The sequence below is a fragment of the Pristiophorus japonicus genome, chromosome 7 (genome assembly GCF_044704955.1).
Source record: "Pristiophorus japonicus isolate sPriJap1 chromosome 7, sPriJap1.hap1, whole genome shotgun sequence".
Lineage (NCBI taxonomy): Eukaryota > Metazoa > Chordata > Chondrichthyes > Pristiophoridae > Pristiophorus > Pristiophorus japonicus.
The window spans coordinates 162,683,802-162,710,769 of NC_091983.1; the positions used below are offsets into that span (position 1 = coordinate 162,683,802).

A 26,968-nucleotide genomic window follows, 5' to 3' on the forward strand; every position below is an offset into this window, starting at 1 on the left:
ATGACAGCAAAACTCAGTGGGGAAGTGAAAAAGAAAATAAGAGGGGCAAAGAGAGAGTATGAGAATAGATTGGCACCTAACATAAAAGGGAATTCAAAAGTCTTCTATAGGCATATAAATAGTAAATAGTTAGTAAGAGGAGGGATGGGGCCAATACGGGAACGGTTGAATAGTGTTAAGGTCATTGGACCAGTAATCCAGAGGCCTTGACTAATGATCCAGAGACATGAGTTCAAATCCCGCCACGGCAGCTGGGGAATTTAAATTTAGTTAATTAAATAAATCTGGAATTTAAAAAAAAGCTAGTATCAGTAATGGTGACCATGATTGTAGTAAAAACCCATCTGGTTCACTAATGATCTTTAGGGAAGGAAATCTGCCGTCTACCTGGTCTGGCCTACATGTGACTCCAGACACACAGCAATGTTTTGATTCTTAACTGCCCTGTGAAATGGCCTAGCAAGCCACTCAGTTGTACACAATCGCTATGAAAACCAATAATAAGAATAAAATTGGACGGACCTCCTGGCATCGTCCTTGGCACCGGCTACGGACACGACAATGGCACACCCAGCCCAGTCGACCCTGCAAAGTCCTTCTCAAGTCCTGAGCCAAAATTGGGAGAGCTGTCCCATAGACTAGTCAAGCAATAGCCTGACATAGTCATACTCACAGAACCATACCTTTCAGCCAATGTCCCAGACTTCTCCATCACCATCCCTGGATATGTCCTGTCCCACAGGCCGGAGAGACTGACCAGAGGTGGCAGCACATTGGTATATAGTCGGAAGGGAGTGGCCTTGGGAGTCCTCAACATTGACTCCGGGCCCCATGAAGTCTCATGACTTCAGCGGAAGCATGGGCAAGGAAACTGCCCTCCCTCAGTTGCTGAATCAGTACTCCTCCATGTTGAACATCACTTGGAATAAGCACTGAGAGTAGCAAGGGCACAGAATGTACTCTGGGTGAGGGACTTCAATATCCATCATCAAGAGTGGCTCGGTAGCACCACTACTAACCAAGCTGGCCGAGTCCTGAAGGACATAGCTACCAGATTGGGCCTGCAGCATGTGGTGAGACCCAACACGAGGAAAAACCTACTTGACCTCGTCCTCAGCAATTTAACTGTCACAGATGCATTTGTCCATGACTGCATTGGTAGTAGCGATCACCGCACAGTCATTGTGAGACGAAGTCCCGTCTTCACACTGAGGATACCATCCATCATATTGTGTGGCACTACCACCATGCTAAATGGGATAGATTCAGAACAAATCTAGCAGCTCAAAACTGGTTCAATGAAGTGTGTAGAGGAGCATGCCTAGAGCAGCACCAGGCATACCTAAAAATGAGGTGCCAATCTGGGGAAGTTTCAACACAGGACAACATGCATACTAAAAAGTAGAAGCAGCACGCTATAGACAAGGCTAAGCGATCCCACAACCAACGGATCAGATTATAGTTCTGTAGACCTGCCACATTCAGTCATGAATAGTGGTAAACCATTAAACAACTAACGACAGGAGGAGGCTCCATGAATATCCCCATCCTCCATGATGACGGAGCCCAGCACGTGAGTGTAAAAGACAAGGCTGAAGCCATCTTCAGCCAGAAGTGCCAAATGGATGATCCATATCGGCCTCCGCCTGAGGTCCTCACCATCACAGAAATCAGTCTTCAGCCAATTCGATTCACTCCATGTTATATCAAGAAACGGCTGAGCGCACAGGGTACAGCAAAGGCTATGGACCTCGACAAGATCCCGGCTGTTGTGCTTGAAAACTTGTGCTCCAGAACTAGCCACGCCTCTAGCCAAACTTCCAGTACAGCTACAACACTGGCATCTGTCTGACAATGTGGAAAACTGCCTAGGTATGTCCTGTCCACAAAAAGCAGGACAAATCCAATCCGGCCAATTACCACCCTATCAGTCTACTCTCGATCATCAGCAAAATGATGGAAGGTGTCGACAACAGTGCTATCAAGCGGCACTTACCAATAACCTGCTCACCGATGCCCAGTTTGTGTTCCGCCAGAACTACTCGGATCCAGACCTCATGGCAGCCTTCGTCCAAACATGGACAAAAGAGGTGAGGTGAGAGTGACTTCCCTTGACAGCATTTGACCCAGTGTGGCATCAAGGAGCCCTAGTAAAACTGAAGTCAGTGGGAATCGGGGGGGAAAACTCTCCACTGGCTGGAGTCATACCTAGCACAAAGGAAGATGGTTGTGGTGGTTGGAGGTTGAGCATCACAGCCCTAGGACATCATTGCAGGAGTTTCTCAGGGCTTTGTACAAGGCCCAAACATCTTCAGCTGCTTCATCAATGATCTTCCCTCCATCATAAGATCAGAAGTGGGAGTGTTCGCTGATGATTGCACAGTGTTCAGTTCCATTCGCAACTCCTCAGAAAATGAAGCAGTCCATGCCCGCATGCAGTAAGACCTGAACGACATTCAGGCTTAGGGGGATAAGTGGCAAGTAGCATTCACGCCACACAAGTGCCGGGCAATGACTATTTCCAACAAGCGAGAGTCTATAACCACCGCCCCTTGACATGGAACGGCATTACCATCACCGAATGCCCCACCATCAACATCCTGGGGGTCACCATTGACCAGAAACTTAACTGGAACAGCCACATAAATACTGTGGCAACAAGAACAGATCAGAGGCTGGGTATTCTGCAGCAAATGTCTCGCCTCCTGACTCCCCAAAGCCTTTCTACCATCTACAAGGCACAAGTCAGGAGTGTGATGGAATACTCTCCACTTGCCTGGATGAATGCAGCTTCAACAACACTCAAAAAGTTCGACACCATCCAGGACAAAGCAGCTGCTTGATTGCCACCCCATCCACCACCTTAAGCTTCACTCCCTCCATCACCAACGTACCATGGCTGCAGTGTCAACCATCTACATTATGTACTGCAGCAACTCGCCACGGTTCCTTCGGCAGCACCTCCCAAACCCGCAACCTCTACCTCCGAGAAGGGCAAGGGCAGTATGTGCATGGGAACGCCATCACCTCCACATTCACCTCCAAGTCACACACCATCCTGACTTGGAAGTATATCGCCACGACTTCTATCACCTAGAAGGACAAGGGCAGCAGGCGCATGGGAACACCACCACCTCCATCATCCTGACTTGGAGGTATATCGCCGTTCCTTCAAAATCCCGGAACACTCTCCCTAACAGCACTGTGAGAGTACCTTCACCCCATGGACTGCAGCGGTTCAAGAAGGTGGCTCACCACCATCTTTTCTCAGGGCAATTAGGGATGGGCAATAAAGCTGGCCTTGCCAGCGACGCCCACATCCCATGAACGAATTTTAAAAATTGGGACCAAAAAGGAGACATCGCATGGAAGCACAAGGCATGGCTGAGGTGCTAAATGAGTACTTTGCATCTGTCATTTAAAAAAGGAGGCAGACAAAAAGCAGACCACTTAGCCTAACATCTGTCGTTGGGAAAATGCTGCAGTCCATTATTAAGGAAGCAGTAGCGGGACATTTGGAAAAGTATGATTCAATCAAGCAGAGTCAGCATGGTTTTATGAAAGGGAAATCATGTTTGACAAATTTGCTAGAGTTCTTTGAGGATATAACGAGCAGGATGGATGGGGGAAACCAGTGGATGTGGTGTATTTGGATTTTCAGAAGGCATTCGATAAGGTGCCACATAAAAGGTTACTGCACAAGATAAAAGTTCACTGGGAAGATGGTAATATATTAGCATGGTTAGAGGATTGGCTAACTAACAGAAAACAGAGTCGGGATGGTTTTCGAGACCAATATGTCGAGGAACCAACTAGACAGCTGGCTATCCTAGACTGGGTGATGTGTAATGAGAAGGGACTAACTAGCAGTCTTGTTGTGCGAGGCCCCTTGGGGAAGAGTGACCGTAATATGGTAGAATTCTTTATTAAGATGGAGAGTGACACAGTTAATTCGGAAACTAGGGTCCTGAACTTAAGGAAAGGTAACTTCGACGGTATGAGGCGTGAATAGGCTAGAATAGACTGGCAAAGGATACTTAAAGGGTTGATGATGGATAAGCAATGGCAAACATTTAAAGATCACATGGATGAACTTCAGCAATTGTACATCCCTGTCTGGAGTAAAAATAAAACGAGGAGGGTGGTTCAACCATGGCTAACAAGGGAAATAAGAACATAGAACATAAGAACATAAGAATTAGGAACAGGAGTAGGCCATCTAGCCCCTCGAGCCTGCTCCGCCATTCAACAAGATCATGGCTGATCTGGCCGTGGACTCCGCTCCACTTACCCGCCCGCTCCCCGTAAACCTTAATTCCCTTATTGGTTAAAAATCTATCTATCTGTGATTTGAATACATTCAATGAGCTAGCCTCAACTGCTTCCTTGGGCAGAGAATTCCACAGATTCACAACCCTCTGGGAGAAGAAATTCCTTCTCAACTTTAAATTGGCTCCCCCGTATTTTGAGGCTGTGCCCCCTCGTTCTAGTCTCCCCGACCAGTGGAAACAACCTCTCTGCCTCTATCTTGTCTATCCCTTTTATTATTTTGAATGTTTCTATAAGATCTCCCCTCATCCTTCTGAACTCCAACGAGTAAAGACCCAGTCTACTTAATGTATCATCATAAGGTAACCCCTCATCTCTGGAATCAGCCTAGTGAATCGTCTCTGTACCTCCTCCAAAGGTAGTATATCCTTCCTTAAGTAAGGTGACTAAAACTGCACGCAGTACTCCAGGTGCGGCCTCACCAATACCCTATACAGTTGCAGCAGGACCTCCCTGCTTTTGTACTCCATCCCTCTCGCAATGAAGGCCAACAATCCATTCGCCTTCCTGATTACCTGCTGCACCTGCAAACTAACTTTTGGGATTCGGACCAATTGTGGAGCAGTGGAGGCGTGTCCTGTACAGTTGGAGCTGAGCTGCAGTGAGGAGAGCAGCTATCAACTTTAGCTCCTGCCTGGAAGGCCTGGAGTGAGCCCTGAGACCAGCCCAGGAAGAGGAGGAAAGGGCTAGCTTGCTACCCATTCAACATCCGGAGGGAGAGGAGGAGCACAGAAACAATTTAACATTTATTACAACTACAGAGAGTTGGAGAGAGGGGGAAAAAACAACAACCCCGTAAAGACTTTGCTGTATCGGTGGGGGGAGGAAAGAAGACCACTGAGGGCCGGAACATCGCGGGGGGTGTGTGTGTGTGGAAGTGTGTGTGGGGGCCTTGCTTACAACTAGGCCCCACACACAATTGAACCCCCCCCCAATTGCCTAGCCTGGGATAGCTGGAGCTACCAGGCTGAAGATTTTATTTACCACCTCTTTAAACATCGTTAGGAGTGTGTGCCTGGTGGCTCTAGCTGCCCCAGGTGAAGACATCTTCTCCCCTCACCCGAAGACCACCCCAAAGACTATTTTGTGTTTTGCCATCTGGGGATTGCACCCACCCACAGCTGCGAGGGGAGACCTGCCCTCGCAGTTCCCCCTCTCTCTTTCTCTGTTATTCTCTGTTTCTCCCCTCTCTCTCTGAGAGCCCTTTTTCTCCCAAATTAATTGAGAAAAAACAATTGAGACAACTGAGCAGAGGGAGCAAGGCCCCTCCCCAATTGCCAACTAGGGGAGAGGTGTGCCTCGTTAAGAGCTCCTCTGCTCAGTCTTACTATAAGAGGCCAATTAAGACCATTAAGGCCTGTGACTTTGGGGTGGGTGTAGCCCTTAAAGGGACCCCGTGATGGCGACCCCATCCACGCCGGTGGCAGGGCCAGCGAAGACATATGCGCAGGTGGCAACCGCTTCCACGGCACCTCCTGCGCCACCCGCTGCCCTGCCACCATTCAGACTTATAACAAAGAAACACGGGGTCAAGAGCTACACTCACCCCACAATGAGCATCGAGGAGTGCGTGCGGGCGATGGCTGGGGTAGTCGGCCCCTCGGCCATTGTCGCAGCCTCCAAGATGTCTGGGAAGGCTGTGTTCTTCCTGGGGTCGGAGCGGGCGGTATCCCTGGCCCTTGAAAAGGGGCTCACGGTGGGCGGGACGTTTCTGCCGGTGGACCCTCTCGAGGCCACCGCGCATAGGGTCATCGTGTCAAACGTCCCGCCCTTTGTTCCCGCTGAGCTCCTCCTCCCTCACCTACACCAACTGGGGGAGGTAAGGTCGGGGATCAACCCCATACCGCTCGGCCTCAGGGAGAACAGCCTGCGCCACGTGTTCTCCTTCCGCCGCCAGCTCTTTGTCCGGCTGGCGCGGGAGGACACGACGGAAGGGCACTTTAATGTGGTGCACGAGGGGACTGCCTACCGCGTCTTCTGGACATCGGACGGCGTGCGGTGCCATGCCTGTAAGGAGGTGGGGCATGTTCGTAAGAACTGCCCCGCCTCCAAGGCCGCCAAACCACCGAAGGCGGCCAAGGCTGGCGCCGCCGCCACCCCTCCCCCTACTTGCGTCCGCGTGCCGGGAGCCATGGGTGCGCGGGCATCGTCGGGGGCCTTTGTTTTCACGGCCTCCAGCGGGGGGGAGGGAGAGCGTCCGACCGGAAAGAAGGCGCGGAACAAGGTGAAACATCTAGAGGCGGGTCCCCTCAGTGCGCCGGGAAGATTGACCACCGCGCTCAGCCCAACCCAGTCACCGGCGAGCGCGGGGTGCCCTGAGCCCGTGCCCGAGCCCTTGACCAATACCGCAGAGGGGCTCGGGCGAGGGCAAGAAAAAGAAAAGGGGGGGGCGGAGCGGGAGGCCTCGGCAGACATGGAGGTCTCCCTGCCTCAGCGCACCCCCAGCAACAAAAGGAGGCGCCACTCCGATGAGGCGGAGGGGGAACAACATCCCTCCGCGGAGGAGTCGGTGCCTGCCGCGTGTCCCGCGTCCCCCACCAGCGCCCCCAAGCAGCGCCGTAGGCGGGAGGAGTCTGTCCCCGGGGAGGGTGAGACAGTCGAGGCTGCCCAGCCTCTGCCTCCCGGGGATGGCGTGGAAGATCTGCCTGTCGTGGGGGGCATGGGGACCGCGGAGGAATGCATTGCCGCCGGGCCGGGCGTCCCGAGGACTGAGGCGGGCGGGGCCGAAAAGGCCGAACCTGAGCCCGCCCAGCCAATACCCAACTTCCCCCGGGAGTCGCTCGACCCGGCAGAAAATGAAATGAATGATTTTTATGACACTGTAGATGCTGGGCCGGGGGGTGGCAGCGGGGAGGGGGAGGAACACCCACCCTCGCCCCCTACTTTGGAGCTGGAGCACTTAGGGAGCCTGGGGATTTCCTATGGCCGGGTCTCTCCTTGTTCCCCGGTTCCTGGGGCGGAGGGGGAACCCCTTCCGCTGTCATTTCCCGACCCAGCACCATTTTTAAAAGAGCCCAGTGGGGACTCCTCTGCCGACGATCCTGGGGGTGGGATCGGGGCAGAGCCAGGGCCGGTTGGAGCGGCCGGGTCATTTGCCGTACCTTGTGCGGTCGATGGGCCGGCTGCTGGCGGCCACCTCCCGGAGGAGGACGGGGACTCGGTGGGGGACGCGGGTGAAAATCTAGAGACCACCGCCAGCGGGGCGGTGGATCTGCTCGCGGCCGCCGCCGAGACCATCCTCATTCCTGCAAAGGAACTCCGGGACTTTTTGGCCCAGAGCCGGGGTCGCTGCAACCAAGCCCGACTGGCCCTGGAAAAATGGTCCGAGCCAGAGCTGATCAAGGGGTCCGTCCGCGCCGCCGTTAAAACCTTGGCCGCGGGCGGGCCCTTGACAAAGGCGCAATACCTTGAGCTGCGCGAGCTCGAGGGACTCCTCGCTGGGCTGCGGAGGGAGTGGAGTTCAACAAAAGACTCCGCTCCCTCCCCCACAATAGGTTAAGGTAGAGGTTGCACTATGCTTTTGCCATGAAGATAACCATAGCCAGCCTCAACATCAACGGCGGCAGAGGGGCACGCCGTAGATTTGACAATTTTTCGCTCCTGCGGGAGGGGAAATATGCGGTGTGCTTCCTGCAAGAAACCCACATCGTTCCGGGAGACGAAGCCACGTGGCTCCTGGAATGGCAAGGAGAGGTCCGCATGAGCCACCTCACCGCCATTTCTAGTGGGGTGGCCATCTTGCTGGGCCCGCATTTTCAGCCGGAGATCTTGGGGGTCGAGGAGCCCGTGCCAGGCCGCTTGCTGCACGTAACGGTTCGCCTGGGGGACGTGCCGCTCCATCTCGTGAACGTGTACGCCCCTCAGCCCGGCCCGCAGCAAACGCGCTTCTTTGAAGAGGTGTCCGCTCTTCTTGGCTCCGTCGACGTCGGCGACTGCAATGTCCTCGGGGGGGATTTTAACTGCACCCTCGAGGCGAGGGACCGCTCCGGTGCCCCGCAGTGCATGACGGCGATGGAGAAGTTGAGGGACCTGGTCGGGTCCTTCGACTTGGTGGATGTCTGGCGAAATCTCCACCCCGACTCCAGCGCCTTTACTTGGGTGAGGCCTGGAGTAGGATGGTCCAGAGTCGACCGCCTTTACGTGTCTCGGGCGTACGTTTCCTGCGTCCCGGCGGCCTCCATGCGGCCGGTGCCGTGTTCGGACCACAACCTGGTGTGGGCGAAGCTTGCTTCGCTCCGCGCGAGGACGGGGTCCGCGTACTGGCACTTTAACAACCGGCTGCTGGAGGACGTGCGGTTCCAGGACTCGTTCCGTCGATTCTGGTCCGACTGGAGAAGGAAGCAGGGGGGCTTCCCCTCCTTGAGGCTATGGTGGGACGTGGGCAAGGCTCACGTCCGCGTCTTCTGTCAAGAGTACGCGAGGGGGTCAACCAAGAGGCGGGCGGCCAGAGTCGGGCGCCTAGAAAAAGAGGTGCTCGACCTGGAATCCCGTCTCGGTCAAGTCGTCCAGGACCCGGCCCTGCGGACGGTGTACGAAGCGAAGAAGGCCGCGCTGAAGGACCTGCAGCTCGTCGGGTTCCGAGGCGCGTTCGTGAGGTCGCGGATCCGGTTCCTGCGGGATCTGGACCGCGGCTCCCCCATCTTCTACTCGCTGGAAAAAAGGCAGAGTGTCCGTAAGCAGCTCTTGACGCTGCTGGCCGACGACAGCTCTCTCGTCTCGGATCCGGAGGGCGTCAACAACAGGGTCCGTGAATATTACGGGGCTCTGTTCTCTCCGGATCCGTCCAGCGAGGAAGCGCGTAGAGTTTTGTTGGAGGACCTGCCGAAGGTCAGCCCGGAGGGCGTCGAAAATCTGGAAGCTCCGCTAAGCCTGGCGGAGCTGACCGGTGCCCTCGACCGGCTCTCGAGGGGAAAATCCCCGGGGCTGGACGGGCTGACCGTGGAGTTCCACAGGGCGTTCTGGGACGTCCTGGGGGGCGACTACGCGCGGGTCCTGGGGGAAAGTCTGGCGACCGGGGAGATGCCCCTCTCTTGGCGCAGGGCAGTCATCGTCCTGCTGCCTAAGAAGGGCGATCTCCGCCTCCTTAAGAACTGGCGCCCGGTCTCCCTCCTCAGCACGGACTACAAAATCTTCGCCAGGGCGATGTCTGCTCGCCTTGGTGCCGTGCTGGACCACATGATCCACCCCGACCAGTCCTACACGGTCCCGGGCCGGACAATCCACGATAACATCCATCTGGTCCGGGACCTCATCCATTGTTCCCAGGAGGCTGGTCTGTCGGTCGCCTTCCTATCCCTCAACCAAGAGAAGGCGTTCGACAGGGTGGATCACGACTATCTGCTCGGAACTCTGCGCGCTTTCGGGTTCGGGACGCATTTCGTCGCCCGGATCCGACTTTTGTACGCCGCCGTGGAGTGTCTAATTAAGGTTAACGGGTCCTTGACGGCGCCCCTTCGCTTTAGGAGAGGGGTGCGCCAGAGATGCCCCATGTCCGGCCAGTTATACGCCGTTTGCGTGGAGCCTTTCCTGCGCCTCTTGCGGACGAGGTTGACGGGACTGACTCTGCAAGGGCCGGGCGTGGAGGTCTTCCTCTTGGCTTACGCCGATGACGTGCTCCTCACGGTAGAGGATCCCGCTGACCTGCGGAGGATGCGTGAGTGCCAGGAGATTTACTCGGCCGCGTCCTCCGCCAGGATCAACTGGGAGAAATGTTCCGGACTCCTGGTGGGTCAGTGGCGGGTGGACTCCCTGCCGGAGGAGCTCAGGCCTTTTGCCTGGAGCACGACCCATCTCCTCTATCTGGGAGTCTACCTTAGCCCCGACGAGGGAGCCTGGCCGGCGAACTGGCAAGAGCTGGAGGCCAAGGTCGCCGCTCGCCTAGGGCGCTGGACAGGACTGCTCCGAGTGCTGTCCTACAGGAGTCGAGCGCTAGTCATAAACCAGCTGGTGGCCGCAATGTTGTGGTACCGGCTGGTCACTTTGACCCCTCCCCCTGCGTTTGTCGCCAAGATACAGAAGAAGCTGGTGGACTTCTTCTGGAACAACAGGAAGCACTGGGTCTCTGCTGCGGTCTTGAGTCTCCCGCTTGAGGAGGGCGGTCAGTCGTTGGTGTGCGTCAGCGCCCAGCTCGCGACTTTCCGTCTTCAGACCCTGCAGAGATATCTTTACGTCGAGCCCCCTCCTAGGTGGTGTGCGCTGGCGACGTATTTCTTCCGCCAGCAGCGCGACCTCAATTACGACACGCAGCTCCTGTTTGTGAACTTGGGGGGTGTCAGGACCGCCCTCCGGGAGCTGCCTGTCTTTTACAGGGAACTCATCAGGGTCTGGAACAAAGTCTCCACCAAGCGCAGCTCTCCGCCGGCTGGAGTGGCGGCCGTCCTGCAGGAGCCGCTGCTCGGGAATCCGTACCTCCACGACCGAGGTTTTATGTGGCAGTCGGAAGAGAGGGCTGTGGCTGGTGAGGTGACCAGGGTCAGGGACCTGCTCGATGGCGGAGGAGCGGGCTGGATGGCGCCAGACACGCTGGCGCGGCGCCTAAATTCTGCCAACGTCCGCCACGCGGCCGATGCCATCGAGTCGCTAAAAACAGCTCTGGGCCCTGACTCCGTTAGGTGCATCGAGGAGGCTCAAGCACGTGGGGAGATCCCGTCCGAACTGACCCCCGTCCGGACGGAATTCCTCATCGGCGCCAAACCCCGGAACCTCCCTCGGGGGCCGGCGCCTCACAACTTGAGCCGCCTCGGGGAAATCCCCTCCGTGCCTTTCAGTTCCGCGCGGAGGGGTTTCTTGTATGGGCTGCTCCTGCACACTCTCAACTTTGCCATCCTCGCCTGCCGTCCGGACACGCCATGGCGTACCATCTTGCCGTCCGGAGGAGGCGGGGGTCCCCGATGGAGGGCACTCTACGCAGGGGTCCTCCCACTATTCGTCGGGGACTTGGCCTGGAGGGTGGTGCACGGAGCAGTGCCGTGCAACAAATTTTTAAGCCGGTTCACGGACTCCCAGGCCGCCTGCAATTTCTGCGGTCTGGAGGAGTCCCGTGTTCCATGTTTTTATTGAGTGCACGAGGTTGCAGCCCCTGTTCCATTATTTGAAGGGGCTGCCCCTGAAATTCTGGCTGCACTTCAGTCCCACTCTCCTGATCTTTGGGCACCCTGTGCGGAGGGGAGCGGGTAGGTCCGAAGGCCTCCTCGTAGGACTGCTCCTGGGCACGGCCAAGGGTGCCATCAGCCGGTCCAGGCAGCGGGCGGTCGAGGGGGTCGTTCAACCTGACTGCCTGCCTCTCTTCCGCTCTTACATCCGGTCCAGGGTGTCCTTGGAGATGGAGCACGCGGTGTCCACCGGTACGCTCGCGGCCTTCCGCAAGAGGTGGGCACCGGAGGGACTGGAGTGCATCATCACGCCCGGCAACCAAATTTTAATTTGATTTAACGTTTTAAAGTTTAATTTGTTTTAATTGCCGGTGCTTTTAGTGTCCCCTTCCCTTTTATAGGGGGCACTGGAATATTGTGATTTTAGTGCACAAAAAAAAAGAAAAACACAAAAAAAAAACCAAAAAAAGGAAAAAAAAGGGCCTTGTAAATGTCTGGTGTGTCACCCAGGTCAGGTGGCACGGTTTAATGTTTTATGTTTTGTAGGTAGACTCTAAAAGAGTTTCATGCACAAGGACCCCCAGGTCCCTCTGCACCACAGCATGTTGTAATTTCTCCCCATTCAAATAATATTCCCTTTTACTGTTTTTTTTTCCAAGGTGGATGACCTCGCATTTTCCGACATTGTATTCCATCTGCCAAACCTTAGCCCATTCGCTTAACCTATCTAAATCTCTTTGCAGCCTCTCTGTGTCATCTACACAACCCGCTTTCCTACTAATCTTTGTGTCATCTGCAAATTTTATTACACTACACTCTGTCCCCTCTTGTATATGTATGTATATGTATATTGTAAACAGTTGTGGTCCCAGCACCGATCCCTGTGGCACACCACTAACCACTGATTTCCAACCCGAAAAGGACCCATTTATCCCGACTCTCTGCTTTCTGTTAGCCAGCCAATTCTCTATCCATGCTAATACATTTCCTCTGACTCCGCGTACCTTTATCTTCTGCAGTAACCTTTTGTGTGGCACCTTATCGAATGCCTTTTGGAAATCTAAATACACCACATCCATCGGTACACCTCTATCCACCATGCTCGTTATATCCTCAAAGAATTCCAGTAAATTAGTTAAACATGATTTCCACTTCATGAATCCATGTTGCGTCTGCTTGGTTGCACTATTCCTATCTAGATGTCCCGCTATTTCTTCCTTAATGATAGCTTCAAACATTTTCCCCACTACAGGTGTTAAACTAACCGGCCTATAGTTACCTGCCTTTTGTCTGCCCCCTTTTTTAAACAGAGGCATTACATTAGCTGCTTTCCAATCCGCTGGTACCCCCCCCCAGAGTCCAGAGAATTTTGGTAGATTATAACGAATGCATCTGCTATAACTTCTGCCATCTCTTTTAATACCCTAGGATGCATTTCATCAGGACCAGGTGACTTGTCTACCTTGAGTCTCATTAGCCTGTCCAGCACTACCCCCCTAGTGATAGTGATTATCTCAAGATCCTCCCTTCCCACATTCCCGTGACCAGCAATTTTTGGCATGGTTTTTATGTCTTCCACTGTGAAGACCGAAGCAAAATAATTGTTTAAGGTCTCAGCCATTTCCACATTTCCCATTATTAAATCCCCCTTCTCATCTTCTAAGGGACCAACATTTACTTTAGTCACTCTTTTCCGTTTTATATATCGGTAAAAGCTTTTACTATCTGTTTTTATGTTTTGCGCAAGTTTACTTTCGTAATCTATCTTTCCTTTCTTTATTGCTTTCTTAGTCATTCTTTGCTGTCGTTTAAAATTTTCCCAATCTTCTAGTTTCCCACTAACCTTGGCCACCTTATTCGCATTGGTTTTTAATTTGATACTCTCCTTTATTTCCTTGGTTATCCACGGCTGGTTATCCCTTCTCTTACCGCCCTTCTTTTTCACTGGAATATATTTTTGTTGAGCACTCTGAAAGAGCTCCTTAAAAGTCCTCCACTGTTCCTCACTTGTGCCACCGTTTAGTCTGTGTTTCCAGTCTATTTTAGCCAACTCTGCCCTCATCCCACTGTAGTCCCCTTTGTTTAAGCATAGTACGCTCGTTTGAGACACTACTTCCTCACCCTCAATCTGTATTTTCAACCATACTGTGATCACTCATTCTGAGAGGATCTTTTACGAGGAGATCGTTTATTATTCCTGTCTCATTACACAGGACCAGATCTAAGATAGCTTGCTCCCTTGTAGGCTCTGTAACATACTGTTCTAAGAAACAATCCCGTATGCATTCTATGAATTCCTCCTCAAGGCTACCCCGTGCAATTTGATTTGACCAATCGATATGTAGGTTAAAATCCCCCATGATTACTGCTGTTCCTTTTTCAGATGCCTCTATTATTCCCTTGATTATTGCCCGCCCCACCGTGAAGTTATTATTTGGGGGCCTATAAACCTAGGCCCACCAGTGACTTTTTCCCTTTACTATCTCTAATCTCCACCCACAATGATTCAACATTTTGTTCATTAGAGCCAATTAAGGATAGTGTTAAAGCCAAGGAAGAGGCATATAATTTGGCTAGAAAAAGCAACAAACCTGAGGACTGGGAAAAATTTAGAATTCAACAGAGGAAGACTAAGGGTTTAATCAAGAGGGGGAAAATAGAGTACGAGAGGAAGCTTGCAGGGAACATAAAAACTGACTGCAAAAGCTTCTATAAATATGTGAAGAGAAAAAGATTAGTGAAGACGAACATAGGTCCCTTGCAGTGAATTTATAATGGGGAAGAAAGAAATGGCAGACCAATTGAACAAATACTTCGGTTCTGTCTTCACGAAGGAAGACACAAATAACCTTCTGATTGTACTAGGGGACAGTAGGTCTAGTGAGAAGGAGGAACTGAAGGATATCCTTATTAGGCGGGAGATTGTATTCGGGAAATTGATGGGATTGAAGGCCGATAAATCCCCGAGGCCTGATAGTTTGCATCCCAAAGTACTTAAGCAAGTGGCCCTAGAAATAGTGGATGCATTGGTGATCATTTTCCAACAGTCTATTGACTCTGGATCAGTTCCTATGGACTGGAAGGTAGCTAAGGTAACACCACTTTTTAAAAAAAGGAAAGAGAGAGAAAACGGGTAATTATAGACCGGTTAGCCTGACATCGATAGTGGGGAAAGTGTTGGAATCAATCATTAAGGAAGAAATAGCAGCGCATTTGAAAAGCAGTGACAGGATCGGACCAAGTCAGCATGGATTTATGAAACGGAAATCATACTTGACGAATCTTCTGTAATTTTTTGAGGATGTAACTAGCAGAGTGGACAAGGGGGAACCAGTGGATGTGGTGTATTTGGACTTTCAAAAGGCTTTTAACAAGGTCCCGCACAAGAGATTGATGTGCAAAATCAAAGCGCATGGTATTGGGGGTAATGTACTGACGTGGATAGAGGACTGGTTGGCAGACAGGAAGCAGAGAGTCAGGATAAACGGGTCCTTTTCAGAATGGCAGGCAGTGACTAGTGAAGTGCTGCAGGGCTCAGTGCTGGGACCCCAGCTCTTTACAATATACATTAACGTTTTAGATAAAGGAATTGAGTGTGATATCTCCCAAGTTTGCGGATGACACTAAACTGGGTGGCAGTGTGAGCTGTGAGGAGGACGCTAAGAGGCTGCAGGGTAACTTGGACAGGTTAGGTGAGTTGGCAAATGCATGGCAGATGCAGTATAATGTGGATAAATGTGAGGTTATCTATTTTGGGGGCAAAAACACAAAGGCAGAATATTATCTGGATGGCGGCAGATTAGGAAAAGGGGAGATGCAACGAGACCTGGGTGTCATGGTTCATCAGTCACTGAAAGTGGGCATGCAGGTACAGCAGGCGGTGAAGAAGACAAATGGCATGTTGGCCTTCATAGTTAAGGGATTTGAGTATAGGAGCAGGGAGATCTTACTGCAGTTGTACAGGGCCTTAATAAGGCCTCACCTGGAATATTGTGTGCAATTTTGGTCTCCTAATCTGAGGAAGGACATTCTTGCTATTGAGGGAGTGCAGCGAAGGTTCACCAGACTGATTCCAGAGATGGCTGGACTGTCATCTGAGGAGAGACTGGATCAACTGGGCCTTTATTCACTGGAGTTTAGAAGGATGAAAGGGGATCTCATAGAAACATATAAGATTCTGATGGGACTGGACAAGTTAGATGCAGGAAGAATGTTCCCGATGTTGGGGAAGTCCAGAACTAGGGGACATAGTCTTAGAATAAGGGTTAGGCCATTTAGGACTGAGATGAAGAGGAACTTCTTCGCTCAGAGAGTTATTAACCTATGGAATTCCCTGCCGCAGAGAGTTGTTGATGCCAGTTCATTGGATATATTCAAGAGGGAGTTCGATATGACCCTTACGGCAAAGGGGATCAAAGGGTATGGAGAGAAACAGGAAAGGGATACTGAGGGAATGATCAGCCATGATCTTATTGAATGGCGGTGCAGGCTTGAAGGGCCGAATGGCCTACTCCTGCACCTATTTTCTATGTTTCTATATGGGTCATTTTCCGGTTGGCAAACAATGATTAGTGGTGTGCCGCAGGGATCGGTGCTCGGTCCTCAACTATTTACAATCTATGTTAATGACTTGGATGAAGGGACCAAGTGTAATGTTGCCAGGTTTGCTGATGACACAAAGATGGGTGAGAAAGCAAACTGTGAGGAGGACACAAAAAATCTGCAAAGGGCTATAGACAGGCTAAGTGAGTGGGCAAAAATCTAGCAGATGGAGTATACTGTGGGAAAATGCGAGGTTATCCATTTTGGCAGTAAAAATAGAAAAGCAAATTACAATTTAAATGGAAAAAAATTGCAAAGTGCTGCAGTACAGAAGGAGCTGGGGGTCCTTGTGCATGAAACACACACAGTTAGTATGCAGGTACAGCAAATAATCAGGAAGGCAAATGGAATGTTGACCTTTATTGCAAGGAGGATAGAGTATAAAAGCAGAGAAGTCCTGCTACAACTGTACAGGGTATTGGTAAGGCCACACCTAGAATACTGCATACAGTTTTGGTCTCCATATTTAAAGAAGGATAACCTTGCATTGGAGGCTGTTCAGGGAAGGTTCACTAGGTTGATTCCGGAGATGAGTGGGTTGACTTATGAAAATAGGTTGGGCCTATACACATTGGAGTTCAGAAGAATGAGAGGTAATCTTATCGAAACATGTAAGATAATGAGGGGGCTCGGCATGGTGGATGCAGAGAGGATATTTGCACTCATAGGGGAAACTAAAATTAGAGGACATAGTCTCAGAATAAGGGGCCGCCCATTTAAAACTGAGATGAGGAGGAATTTCTTCTCTGAGGGTTGTAAATCTATGGAATTCTCTGCCCCAAAGAGCTGTGGAGGCTGGGTCATTGAATATATTTAAGGTGGAGATAGACAGTTTTTTGAGCAATAACGGAGTTAAAGGTTATGGGGTGTGGGCAGGGAAGTGGAACTGAGTCCATGATCAGATCAGCCATGATCTTATTGAATGGCGAAGCAGGCTCGATGGGCCGTGTGGCCTAATCCTGCTCCTATTTCTTATGTTCTCATGTAGGAAGAGTCAAAGTCAAAGAGGAGGTAGTGGAGCTACTGGATGGGATAACAATTGATCAAGAGGAGGTACCAGAAAGGCTGGATGTACTTTCGGCTTGCTAATGCCTCAGTTAACGCCCCGGAGGGACGGTAAAGAGTGTTTCTAGGCATTATGGCGGGCGTCCAGTTTTAATGCCCGGCCGGCAAATTCGGCACATGGTTTGCAGCGGCGCAAAAACTTACCGCCCCGTCCTATAGTTTCATTGAGATTGTGACATCAATTATCGTGCAATGCTCTGCTAGTGCCCCGGATGCAAAATTCGGCCCAAACGCCTAATTAAATGCCCGCCCCAGGAGAAGTCTGAAAAACCAGGCATTCCCAGGGTGCAGCAGGCGGTATTGGCGGCCTATTTAAATGGAGGGAGGAGGATCCTACATCACAGGCCACATTGACTGCAACGGTTGCGCTCATCACGCTGTGTGAAGCTCTGACTTGAAAGCGGCAGTTTTATCTGCCATTACAGTGTCCTTACAATTTCAGTGAGAGAATATAATGGGGGCATTACTAGTTCTTCAGCGTATCATGCTGCATGCTATTGCCAGGCGGCGTCAAGATAGAAGAAGGGCACTTGTCCATGTCGGCCCACGGATGAGGAGAGGCCGAAGACGTCTGGGGAGGAGGGCTTACCCCCACAGGTTTACAGGCATCAACACTCATACCTACAGCTTTCAGAGGAGCAGTGTGTGAGAAGGCTGCACTTCCGAAAGGAAGTGCTGACAGAGATATGCTATCTCCTACCGGCAGACCTACAGCCTACCAGCACCAACAGAACTGCGCTGGAGGAGGTGAGAGGCAGGTAGGATAGCGGCTCAAGGTGATATTTGGAAAATGCATATCAACCATGCGAGTGCAGTGCGAGGAGGCTTGACAATGATTAGGGTACAAGAGGGTAGATACATCCTGAATGCAGAGGTAATGGCTGGAGAAGTGAGCCACCAGCTTTCTGCTGCATTCTACAACCCACACCACAGCCTGCAACACATTGAGAAGGGGCAGCTCCATCAAAGACTTAACATTGTGTGAGACATTGATCTTGCAAGCATGGCAGGCCTACATAAATGTGAAGGGTATTCACCCTGACAACCCTCATGAGATCGTTGAACTTCTTGTGGTATTGTGTGCCAGTTCTGGCCACCATGTCTGCTGCTGCCACCTCCTGTGCAATCTCTATCCAGAGTCGTTTAACTATGCTGGGCAACGGCCTCCCTCCCCCAACCAGTTGCAGACCACCTCATTTCAATCGCCTGCGCTGAAGCCTCAGCAGCTGCTGGAGAGAATCGACTGGCACGCTGCCTGCCCTCCTGCTTTGCCATCTCTGCCGCTGTGCCTGAAGTGGAACGGGTCATCTGTGCATGCGCGCAGGAAAACGCCGTGCCATAAAGGACCACTTAGGCCTGGGAAAATTGAAAGGCATCTGTGCATGCGGAAATGTCGATGTATTTATTTGATTATTTTTTACGCCGCTTGTGTAACGTCTGATTTTGCGCCCCCAATCATAGAACCTCATTTTTGGCTAAATTTGCAGGCGCAGGCACAAACTATTTCCAGGCGATATCAGGACTGCCCCGCTGCCAAAATCAAAAAAGCCGAAAATCCAGCCCAAAGAGTTCATTAGCAAAGAAGTTATGATGAGCCTTTATAAAACACTGGTTCGGCCGCAACTGGAGTATTTTGTCCAATTCTGGGCTCCGCACTTTAGGAAGATGTGAATGCCTTAAGAGAGGGTGCAGAAAAAATTTACGAGAATGGTTCCAGGGTGAGGGACTTCAGTTACATGGATAGACTAGAGAAGCTGGTCTGGACAGAGTAGAGAGAGAAACCGTTCCCATTGGCAGAAGGATTGAGATCCAGAGGACACAGATTTAAGGTGATTGGCAAAAGAACCAAAGGTGACCTAAGAAAAAACTTTCACGCAGCTAGTGGTTAGGATCTGGAATGCATTACCTGAAAGGGTGGTGGAGTCAGACTCAGTTGTGGCTTTCAAAGGGAATTAGATAAGTACCTGAAGGAAAAGAAAGGGCGGGGAAATGGGACAAGCTGAAGTGTTTTTGTTGAGAGCTGGCATGAGGTCGACGGGCAAAAAGGCCTCCTCCCATGCTGTAACCATTCTATGAATCTGGGAGATTACCATCAATCAAAGAATGAAAAAGATCATAACCAAAAATAGATAATTTTATCATATTACAGTACTGAGGAAGTGCTAGAATTTGGGGAACTTGGATCATGAGGCATGATAAAAGTTTGATTCAGAGAAACTGAAACTGTTGCATTATCCCACCTGGAGATGGTTGGATATATCCTGTGGCATTGCTTACAGTGAGTCAGAGGATTCACTGTTTTGTAACAATAAGGGTCTTTATGCCAAGTTGGGGATAACATCCAGGCCACTGATTTACAGTGACGAAGTAAGTCATTCCATTTTTCTTAAACATAACAAAATACTGGAAACATTTAGCAGGTCAGACAGCACCTGTGGGGAGAGGAGGTTGAGTTAATGGCCTGTAATTTGGGGGTCAATCTGCGAAGCAAGGGCATTTGTCATTGGCCCCGAAGTAAGCTTCCCACAAAGATCTCTGTGGTGAGAAGTTCAGCTTTTCCGAAGTTCAGTTGAATTCAGTGCATGTTAATGGGGAATTCCTAGTGCGAGCTGCTTTGACGTCAACAAGCTGTTTAAGCAGCCAATCACAATGCAAAATTCTCACAAACTGGAAATCAGGAAGTGAAGAAGCTCCTTTTATTTTAACTTTTTAAAAATGTTACAGAGAACAAAACAAAGATTGGGGCTCTCACATGGGGAAAAGGTAAACCTAAAATACAGATGAAAAAACATGAAAATATTTTGGGGGGGAAATTTCTTGAATTGTCATTTTTATTAAAATGGATAAATTTAACACTCTACAAAATTAACATTTGTTTTTCAGGGCCATAATGTTTGTTTAGCAGTCAATTCACTCTTAAAACCCCAGTTACACCTAAATCAAAAGGGTCTAACTTTTAATGGGGTATTTACCAGTGAGATTACTGTGGAAAAACTGACGCTTTCGACAGTTTCACTGATTTCCCTGATTACTTTGATTGACGGCTATGGGGGGTAGGGGCAGTCAGTGTTGGAGCAGTGAATAAATAACCGCAACTTCAGGATTTCCACATTAGGATGCGCATGCATTAAATTCTGAAGTTACGTTCAATTTCTAAAGGGTACCGCAAAATCCAAGCCATTGTTTCAGTTCTGATGACCCTTTGTCAGGACCCCAAGATGTTACAGGTGAACAGCTTATAATGAGGCATGGAGCCAGGGAAAAGGGGCTGGGGGAAAAAAAGAATGGTTTGTCATTAGGTGGTAGACAGGAAATGATTAAATATCAGAAGTGAAGATGGTGTAAGGAGCCAATATATAGAGCAATAAAAGATACCTCTACAACTATTTTTGTAAAACAAAAGATCAAGTGCTTCTTTATTAAAGGGGCACTAAACAAATTAAACAAATGTACTTTTTAACAAAAATAGTTCAAATTAAAATTTGGTTGCCGGGGTTGATGATGCACTCCAGTCCTTCCAGTGCCCACCTCTCGCGGAAGGCCGCGAGCATACTACTGGACACCGCGTGCTCCATCTCCAGGGACACCCTGGATCGAATGTAACCGCGGAAAAGATACCTATACAAGACTCGGGATGTTTGAATAGTTACAACAGATTTGCAGAGGAGGAGGCAGGCGTGGAAAGTCTGGAAAAGTGAAGAAGGCACCAATGGCCTGGATGTGTGGTGGAAGGAAAAGGTAGGTAGACATCAGGGGTGCAAACCACCCTACCAGCCATGATAGCGGATCCCTATCCCAAGCACCGGCCCGCAACATTTCCTATTCCTGGAAGTGCTGGTGCACCCAGCCTATATTATTAAAACCTGCTGTCCAAGAGAACATGGGAGGTGTGCTTAAGTTTTGAACTTGTCAGACCAGGACTCCACGAGTGTGGAGCCTATGTATACGCCTCACGCCTCACTTTACTTAATATTCCGGTCGCCACAACTATGCTGGATCCCCATCCATGGTCAGGATCGAGAACTCCTGGCTTAGGAAAACTACACCCCCCTGCCCCAGACTGTCATTCACCTTATAATGGACAGACAGAGTTCCACCCCTTACCAGTCGGTGCAGAAACAGCAGACTCAATGTAATTGCATCTCCCACTTTTCAAAGGGAGTTCTGCTGGTTTCCCACCAGTGTGTGAGTGTCCACTGTTGATGACTCCTTCCATCACTTTGCTGATGATTAAAAGTAGGTTGATAGATAGATAATTGGTCAGGTTGAATTTGTCCTTTTTTTTTTGTAGACAGAACACACGTGGGCAATTTTTCACATTGTCTGCTAGATGCCAATTTTGTAGCTGGACTAGAGGCATGGCTAGTTCTGGAACACAAGATATCAGAGCTACAGCCAGGATGTTGTTGCGGCCTGTAGCCGTTTCTTGGTATCATGTAGAGTGAATCTAATTGTCTGAAGACTAACATCTGTAAGGGACTTCAAGAGGAGGCTGAGAAAGTTCATTCGGCACTTCTGGCTGAAGATGGTTGCGAATGCTTGAGCTTTGTATTTTGCTCACCTGCTGAGCTCTGCCGTTATTGAGAATTAGTATGGTCATGGAGCCTCCTCCTCCCATTAGCTCCTTAATTGTCCACCACCATTCACAACTGGATGTAGCAGGACTGCAGAGCTTTGACCTGTGGGATTGCTTAGCTTCCGCTGTTTAGCATGCATGTAGTTAGAAAACATAGAAACATAGAAAATAGGTGCAGGAGTAGGCCATTCGGCCATTCGAGCCTGCACCGCCATTCAATGAGTTCATGGCTGAACATGCAACTTCAGTACCCCATTCCTGCTTTCTCGCCATACCCCTTGATCCTCCTAGTAGTAAGGACTACATCTAACTAATTTTTGAATATATTTAGTGAATTGGCCTCAACAACTTTCTGTGGTAGTGAATTCCACAGGTTCACCACTCTCTGGGTGAAGTTTCTCCTCATCTCGGTCCTAAATGGCTTACTCCTTATCCTTAGACTGTGACCCCTGGTTCTGGACTTCCCCAACATTGGGAACATTCTTCCTGCATTTAACCTGTCTAAACCCATCAGAATTTTAAATGTTTCTATGAGATCCCCTCTCATGCTTCTGAACTCCAGTGAATACAAGCCCAGTTGGTCCAGTCTTTCTTGATATGTCAGTCCCTCCTTCCCGGGAATCAGTCTGGTGAACCTTTGCTGCACTCCCTCAATAGCAAGAATGTCCTTCCTCAAGTTAGGAGACCAAAACTGTACACAATACTCCAGATGTGGCCTCACCAAGGCCCTGTACAACTGTAGTAACACCTCCCTGCCCCTGTACTCAAATCCCCTCGCTATGAAGGCCAACATGCCATTTGCTTTCTTAACAGCCTGCTGTACCTGCATGCCAACCTTCAATGACTGATGTACCATGACACCCAGGTCTCGTTGCACCTCCCCTTTTCCTAATCTGTCACCATTCAGATAATAGTCTGACTCTCTGTTTTTACCACCAAAGTGGATAACCTCACATTTATCCACATTATACTTCATCTGCCATGCATTTGCCCACTCTGTGTTGTAGCTTCATCAGTTGGTACCTCATTTTCAGGTAATCCTAGTGCTGCTGCTGGCATGCTCTTCTATACTCTTCACTAAACCAGCATTGGTCATCCAGCTTGATGGTGATGGAGGAGTGAGGAATATGCCAGGCTATGAGGTTACAGATTATGATGGTATACAATTGTGCTGCTGCTAATGGTCCATAACACCTGATGGATGCCCAGTTTTGAGCTATTAGATCTGTTCTTAATCTATCCCACTTAGCACAATGGTAGTGCCACACGACACAAGTGGTCTTCAACATAGAGGAGTACTGATTTATCAGCTGTGGGAATGTAATAGGTGGTAATTAAAAGGAGGTGTCGATACCCATGTTTTGACCTGAAGCCATGAAATTTCCACTTGACGTCCTCAGTTAGAAGAAAGGACTTAACATCCACAAAGGACTGAGATGGTCACTCCAGCACTGCTGTCATAGCCAGATTCATCTGTAACAGGTAGATTGGTGAGAACAAAGTCAAGTAGGTTATTTCCTCGTGTTGGTTCTCTCATCAGCTGTCACAGGCCCAGTCTGGCAGCTGTGTCCTTCAGGACTCGGCCAGCTCGATCAGTGGTAGTACTATCAAGCCACTCTTGGTAATGGATATTGAAGTCCCCCACCCAGAGTATATTCTGTACCCTTGCTACCCTTTGTGCTTCCTCCAAGTGGTCTTCAACATGGAGGAGTACTGATTCATCAGTTGTGGGACTGTAATAGGTGCTAATCAACAGGAGGTGTCGATGCCCATGTTTGACTTGAAGCCATGCAATTTCCACTTGACTATACCACTGTGCCCCCACCGCTGGTGAGCCTGCACAGCCAGTGGGACAGTACATACCTAGGGATGGTGATGGAGGAGTATGGCATATTGGCTGAAAGTTATGTCAGGTTATTGGTTGTCTTCTCTGGGACAGCTCTCCCAACTTTGGCACCAGTTCCAGATGTCAGTGATCAACTGGGCTGGGTGTGCCCTCATTGTGTTCTAATTCGATACCGAGGTCGCAGCCGAGTGGGCCATTCAGTTTTATTCTTTGTATTTGTAGAGGTTTGATACAACTGAGTGGCTTGCTAGGCCACTTTAGAGGATAGTTAAGAGTCAACCACATTGGTGTGGGATTGGAGTCACATAGGCCAGACCGGGTAAGGACAACAGACTTCCTTCCCTGAAGGGCATTCGTGAACCAGTTGGGTTTTAATAACAATCCAATAGCTTCATGGTGACTTTACTGAAAGCAGCCCTTTATTCCAGATTTACTTATTTTAACGGAATACAAATTGTCAAATTGCCATGATGGGATTTTCTAATAGTATATTATTCAGTAATTAAGTATGAAGAAGTAGTAATAATAAGACACACATTTTCACTTCTGGCTTTTAAATATGGTCACTTTAAAATACGATTTTTCAGATAAAATGTTCTTTAAAATTTAATTTGCCTCTTCACACGCTTCTAACTCTAGTTGATTAAGTAATCACATTTGAGGCTCATTTGTATGTTTTGTTGTCATTGTCGATCACTTAATTCGCTGTTTAGTTTATTGTGTTTGGCTACTGATGTCAGTAATGACCATGATTCCATTCCTTGTTTTCTCTTGCTTTCTATTGGTAGGTGACCAAGTGGCAATGTATTCTGATCTTAATTATACATCAGCTGTCCGAGATGTAGCCTTTCATCCCCACGAACACATGGTGGCTTTTTGTGCCTTTGGACCGAATCAGCCTATTCTCGTCTTTGTGTATGATCAGAAAGGTGAGTTTCTTGTTAAAGCACTATCTAGAATGAATTATCTTCTTCTGTAATAATAATAGTCAATTTTTGTCTGTCGTGGCAGTTTTGTCTGTCCGGGGGCTGGGAGCATGTGGTCTGGACTGAATGACCGTTGCACCGACCAATGTGCGATCAGGACCCGTCCGACCTTGCAACCACTCAGGGCGGGGTGCAATGGTGCGAATTTTAAAAGTTTGATTGACATTGGATCTGATCCAATGAGGAGGCGGCAGTGGATGCGGCGAGGTCAATGGGGGCGGGCGGGGGGGGGGTCTCCCTAGGCATTGCTGTGGAGCCGAAAGGAGCGCATGGCGGGAGATAGATAGATAGAGAGAGAGAGAAGGGGGAGAGTGAGCGAGATGGAGGGGGGGGGGGAGAGGGGAGGGAGGACATCCATGTTGATTCCATAGACGAAGGAGATAATAACAGCCTAAACAAGTACTGTTGCAATAAAGATACTAATTTGACTGCAAATGTTTTGCGGGTCTCTGCTAGTATAATTTAATCAAAAACTGCTCAGGTGTCCTGTTTGCATGGTGCTTGATAGTGCATAGATGTCTGTCAACATAGCGATTATTTCACAAATTTGGTGTTCCTGCGCACATTTCGTATGTGTGTGTCTATAAATGGGGAGGGGGAAGGAAGATCTAGTTGTCTATACTTACGGTTTTGTCTTGTTTAGTGTACATATCTTTAAGTTTACTTAGAATTGTTATTGTTTCAACCGTGTAGCTATTCTGTAGGATTGTTTTTAGTCAACTACAAGACCACAAACCGTATACTTTTGGATTCCCGTGGAAGTTCTAAGTGTTTCTCTAAAAAGTTGCTAAATAAGTTAACCAGAATAAAGTTGGCTGCAAGATTAAATTAGAATTTCAAAACTGAACTCCTAGATAAGAATGACTTGCATTGTTTAGTGCTAAAACCAACGTAATGTGGGTCAACCCATAAATTTCATATCTGAATATGATTCAGCTGTGGAGATTAAATCTGTTTCTGTTATATATGTCAATACGTCATTAAGTTGCTGGGAAAAAAAATCAAACAGGAATAGACGAGTTGTGTTTATGTGGGGGTGGAGGAAGAATACCGTACATTTTAGTGGAAACTTTGTGCTCCTAAAGAACATCTGACTAAGTGATGCGATGAAGTTAGTTCGCACTGCCCTTTCGCTTCTGCAGCTTGAGTTTGACTTCAGCCCATGCTGATGAGATTAAGGTTTTCACTCCAATAACTAACAGTCCTTGGTGAAATGAGTTTGGACACACTGAGAATTGTCAATTTCCCAAGACAAAGTTCACTGGTTTTGAAAATGTAAATGTTAAATTGTGCAATAAGTGTCAGCACTCTCGCCTCCGAGTCAGAAGGTTGTGGGTTCAAGTCCAACTCCAGGGACTTGAGCACAAAATTCTAGGCTGGCACTTCAGTACTTGAGGGAGTGCTGCACTGTCAGAGATGCTGTCTTCCAGATGAAACGTTAAACCGAAGCCCCGTCTGCTCTCTCAGGTGACTTAAAAGATCCCATGCCACTATTTCGAAGAAGAGCAGGGGACTTATCTCCAGCGTACTGGCTAATATTTATCCTTCAAAAAACAGATATCTGACCATTATCACATTGCTGTTTGTCGTAGGTTGTTGTGCGCAAATTGGTTGCCGTGTTTCCCACATTACAACAGTGACTACACTTCAAAGTACTTCATTGGCTGTAAAGCATATTGGGACGTCATGAATCATAAAAAGCGTTATATAAATGCAAATCTTTGTTTCTTTCAATAACAGCTACATATGAGGTTGAATTTCACTTTTTATTTGTTCCTGAAATGTGAGAAACACTGGCAAGGCAATACTTATTCCCCATCCCTAGTTACCCTGAGAGCATTAAGAGTCACCACATAGTGTGGGTCTAGAGTAACACATGACAAGTTCCCTTTCCTGAAGGAAATTAGTGAGCTACTTTGGTTTTTACAACAATCCAGTAGTTTTTATTGTAATTTTCTGATGTTAGCCAGTTTTTTTTAAGCATTCAGTTTCATAGAAACATAGAAACATAGAAAATAGGTGCAGGAGTAGGCCATTCGGCCCTTCTAGCCTGCACCGCCATTCAATGAGTTCATGGCTGAACATTCAACTTCAGTACCCCATTCCTGCTTTCTCGCCATACCCCTTGATCCCCCTAGCAGTAAGGACCTCATCTAACTCCTTTTTGAATATATTTAGTGAATTGGCCTCAACAACTTTCTGTGGTAGAGAATTCCACAGGTTCACCACTCTCTGGGTGAAGAAGTTCCTCCGCATCTCGGTCCTAAATGGCTTACCCCTTATCCTTAGACTGTGACCCCTGGTTCTGGACTTCCCCAACATTGGGAACATTCTTCCTGCATCTAACCTGTCTAACCCCGTCAGAATTTTATATGTTTCTATGAGGTCCCCTCTCATTCTTCTGAACTCCAGTGAATACAAGCCCAGTTGATCCAGTCTTTCTTGATAGGTCAGTCCCGCCATCCCGGGAATC

At 49.1% G+C, this 26,968-nt stretch overlaps 1 protein-coding gene across 3 annotated transcripts in view; it reads left to right on the forward strand.

Annotated features, from left to right (window-relative positions):
• Positions 1-26,968, forward strand: part of ahi1 (Abelson helper integration site 1) — a 378,816-nt gene that overhangs the window by 121,852 nt on the left and 229,996 nt on the right. For all 3 annotated transcript variants that reach the window (XM_070885487.1, XM_070885489.1, XM_070885490.1), the window contains one exon: positions 24,298-24,438. In XM_070885487.1, coding sequence (XP_070741588.1) covers positions 24,298-24,438 — 141 coding nt within the window. The remainder of the gene's footprint in view (positions 1-24,297; positions 24,439-26,968) is intronic.